Source organism: Saprolegnia parasitica, assembly GCF_000151545.1.
Source record: "Saprolegnia parasitica CBS 223.65 unplaced genomic scaffold supercont2.121, whole genome shotgun sequence".
NCBI classification, from domain to species: Eukaryota; Oomycota; class Saprolegniomycetes; order Saprolegniales; family Saprolegniaceae; genus Saprolegnia; species Saprolegnia parasitica.
In genome coordinates, this window is record NW_012156515.1 from 66,335 (window position 1) to 68,724 (window position 2,390).

General features: G+C 54.0%; 1 protein-coding gene across 1 annotated transcript in view; it reads right to left on the reverse strand.

Moving 5' to 3' along the window:
* Positions 1-2,002, reverse strand: part of SPRG_21266 (hypothetical protein) — a gene marked incomplete at both ends in the record, with an annotated part of 3,501 nt that extends 1,499 nt beyond the window's left edge. The window contains 7 exons of the mRNA XM_012353371.1: positions 43-157; positions 212-475; positions 546-692; positions 748-972; positions 1,029-1,370; positions 1,417-1,734; positions 1,787-2,002. Of these exons, the coding sequence (XP_012208761.1) occupies positions 43-157; positions 212-475; positions 546-692; positions 748-972; positions 1,029-1,370; positions 1,417-1,734; positions 1,787-2,002 (1,627 nt within the window). The remainder of the gene's footprint in view (positions 1-42; positions 158-211; positions 476-545; positions 693-747; positions 973-1,028; positions 1,371-1,416; positions 1,735-1,786) is intronic.
* Between the last annotated feature and the right edge of the window lie 388 nt (positions 2,003-2,390).

Consider the following 2,390-nt stretch of genomic DNA (forward strand, 5'->3'; position numbering starts at 1 on the left):
CCATTTTTGAGTCAAACAACTCCGGACGACCTCTTGTCGCACCTTCGCGGCGATCGGCCTTCTCAGCTTCGTCCATGGACGCTGCTTGGATGCCGTGGTTGGAGACCTCGTAGGCCCAGTTGACACCGCAGACCAAAAGCGGACCGAAGACAACGCCCTAGAGAGCCCGCGATAGAAAAAGGGATTCGAGACGACCGACGTTGTTGTGTACCTCGAGGCCAAAGACGTAGACACCAAAGACAACGCTGAGCGCCGAGACGTACGCATTGATGGACGTCAAGCTCTTCTCGTAGAGCACTTGATCGATCCAAGAAAACGCCACGTAATGAATGACAAAGAGTAGAAGCGCTTTGACGATCGACGCCGACGACCACAGCGCGAGCACCCACGGAACGCACACGAGGTACGCGGGGATGATGGGCACGATCGAGATGAAAAACGTGATAAAGGTCCCCAGGTACACGAAATCATTGGCCTAACCCCAGAAATATCAACCTTTCCATGTATTTTTTCAAAAATCGAAAAAAAGACGCGAGACGACGTACCATCATGCTCAGCGAGACCAACGTCACAATCGCGTGGAGACTTGAAATCTTCATGGGCAATGAAAACACGCCTTCGATCGAGCGTCGCAGCGAGTTGACGAGCGCCGGGCGTTTCTCGGGCGAAATCGGCATCAAATCATAGACAAACTAGCCATTTCTACACCGTCAGCCCCGACAGTCACGAAGAAAGCGCTCAGCGTACGCGTTCGATCGGGTCCCACTTGGTGCAGAGGAGGTAAAAGAGCGACGTGACAAAAAAGACGGCCTTGATCCCAATGCTGATAAACGCAATCACAAACGTGAGCACGAAAAACACAATCTGAAACACCGAGCCAAACGCCATCGACGAGATCTCGAGGCCTTTGCTCGTCCAGTCCGTCACGTCGGTCGAGGTCAGGTTAAACTGCGCGTACGCGAGGGTAAACACCTACCGAAACGCCACGTCAACCCATTTTTTCCACAAAAAACCATCGCAGAACGGACCGACGTCCACGTCATGTTGGTCGGAATGTCGAGTATCGTGGCGACCGTCGTCGCATTCATGATCGGGTCCGAGACCACTGGCATGGCGCCGTCGCTTGCGTCATAGTACGAAAGCACCAACGCTTTGAGCGGACCAAACCACATGGTCGAGTTGTATTGGCCCTCGATCTCGCGCAGGCCCGAGGCCACCATGGCCTTGCCGTTGTGCACTTGGTCGCCCCACATCTTACGCGTGCGCTCGTCGTTGATGACGTTCGTGTGCACCCAGCTCGTAAAGTGCATGGCAGCGCGGGAGCCTTCCACGTAGCTCTCGGTACCGAGAAACACGAGGACAAAAACGCCCTAGGCATCCCTTTCAACCTCACATGCCAATGCACCCAGAACGTACGATCGTGCAGCAGCCCAGTAAGAGCAGCGTCGAGACAAGAACCTCGTCCGACACAAAGATGCGGTAGTGAAAAATGCGCCGGTCGGCGACCCAGACAAACGCCACGACGCAGAGCAGGAGCGCGATCGCGAGCTGCACGAACGAGAGCCAGCTAAACATGCGCACGTAGATCGAGACGGCGCCGATCATCGCAAAGATGAAGATGCCGTTGTCGAGAATGAATTCTTGCATGCGGCGCTGCTTGTGCGCCAAGTCGGTCGGACCGGACGACCGCATGAGGTACGGCCCGAGCTGCGTCACGACCGAGTAGAGAAGGCCCTAGCAGCATTGCGTGAGCGGCGAGGCTACGCGATTCGTAGCAAGTACGTACGTCGCGTTGGATCTCGTTGGCGTGGCTGAGATAGGCGAGCATGCGGCAGACGTTTTCCTTGGCGCCGCGCAGCGCCTGGCTGAAGAGGATGCTCCAGATGATGACGCGGAAGTAGTCTTCGAAGAGGAGGAAGTTGAAGTAGACGAGCGCCAGCACCACGGCCGTGCTCATGTTGCCGAGGATCGTCCCGAGCGCGAACTCGATGATGTCGGGCATGCTGCTTGCGGCAAACTGAAGAGCAACTTAGCGCATGAAATGGTCGCAACTTTAACGAAGGGGCATATTTCAATACGATTTAACGCCATTCTCCGACCATATTTTTATTATATATCGTACTACTCATCATTGTAGAATAGACGATAATTTGAAATCCGCTATTATAATACGCGACATACCACAATATTATTATCAAGATGGTATCCACACGATGGCGTTTCTCATACGGATACCCCGTCCGGATGCCGTTGGGGATTTCTTTAGAAGACCTCAATAGGAAGCATACTCTCTGTACTGTCTCACTGTTCGCTTTCAAGGCCGCCAAGACACTCGGAAGAGCACAACGCGCGCCGCGGTATATTACACCTATGCAAATATACTCGTGAAA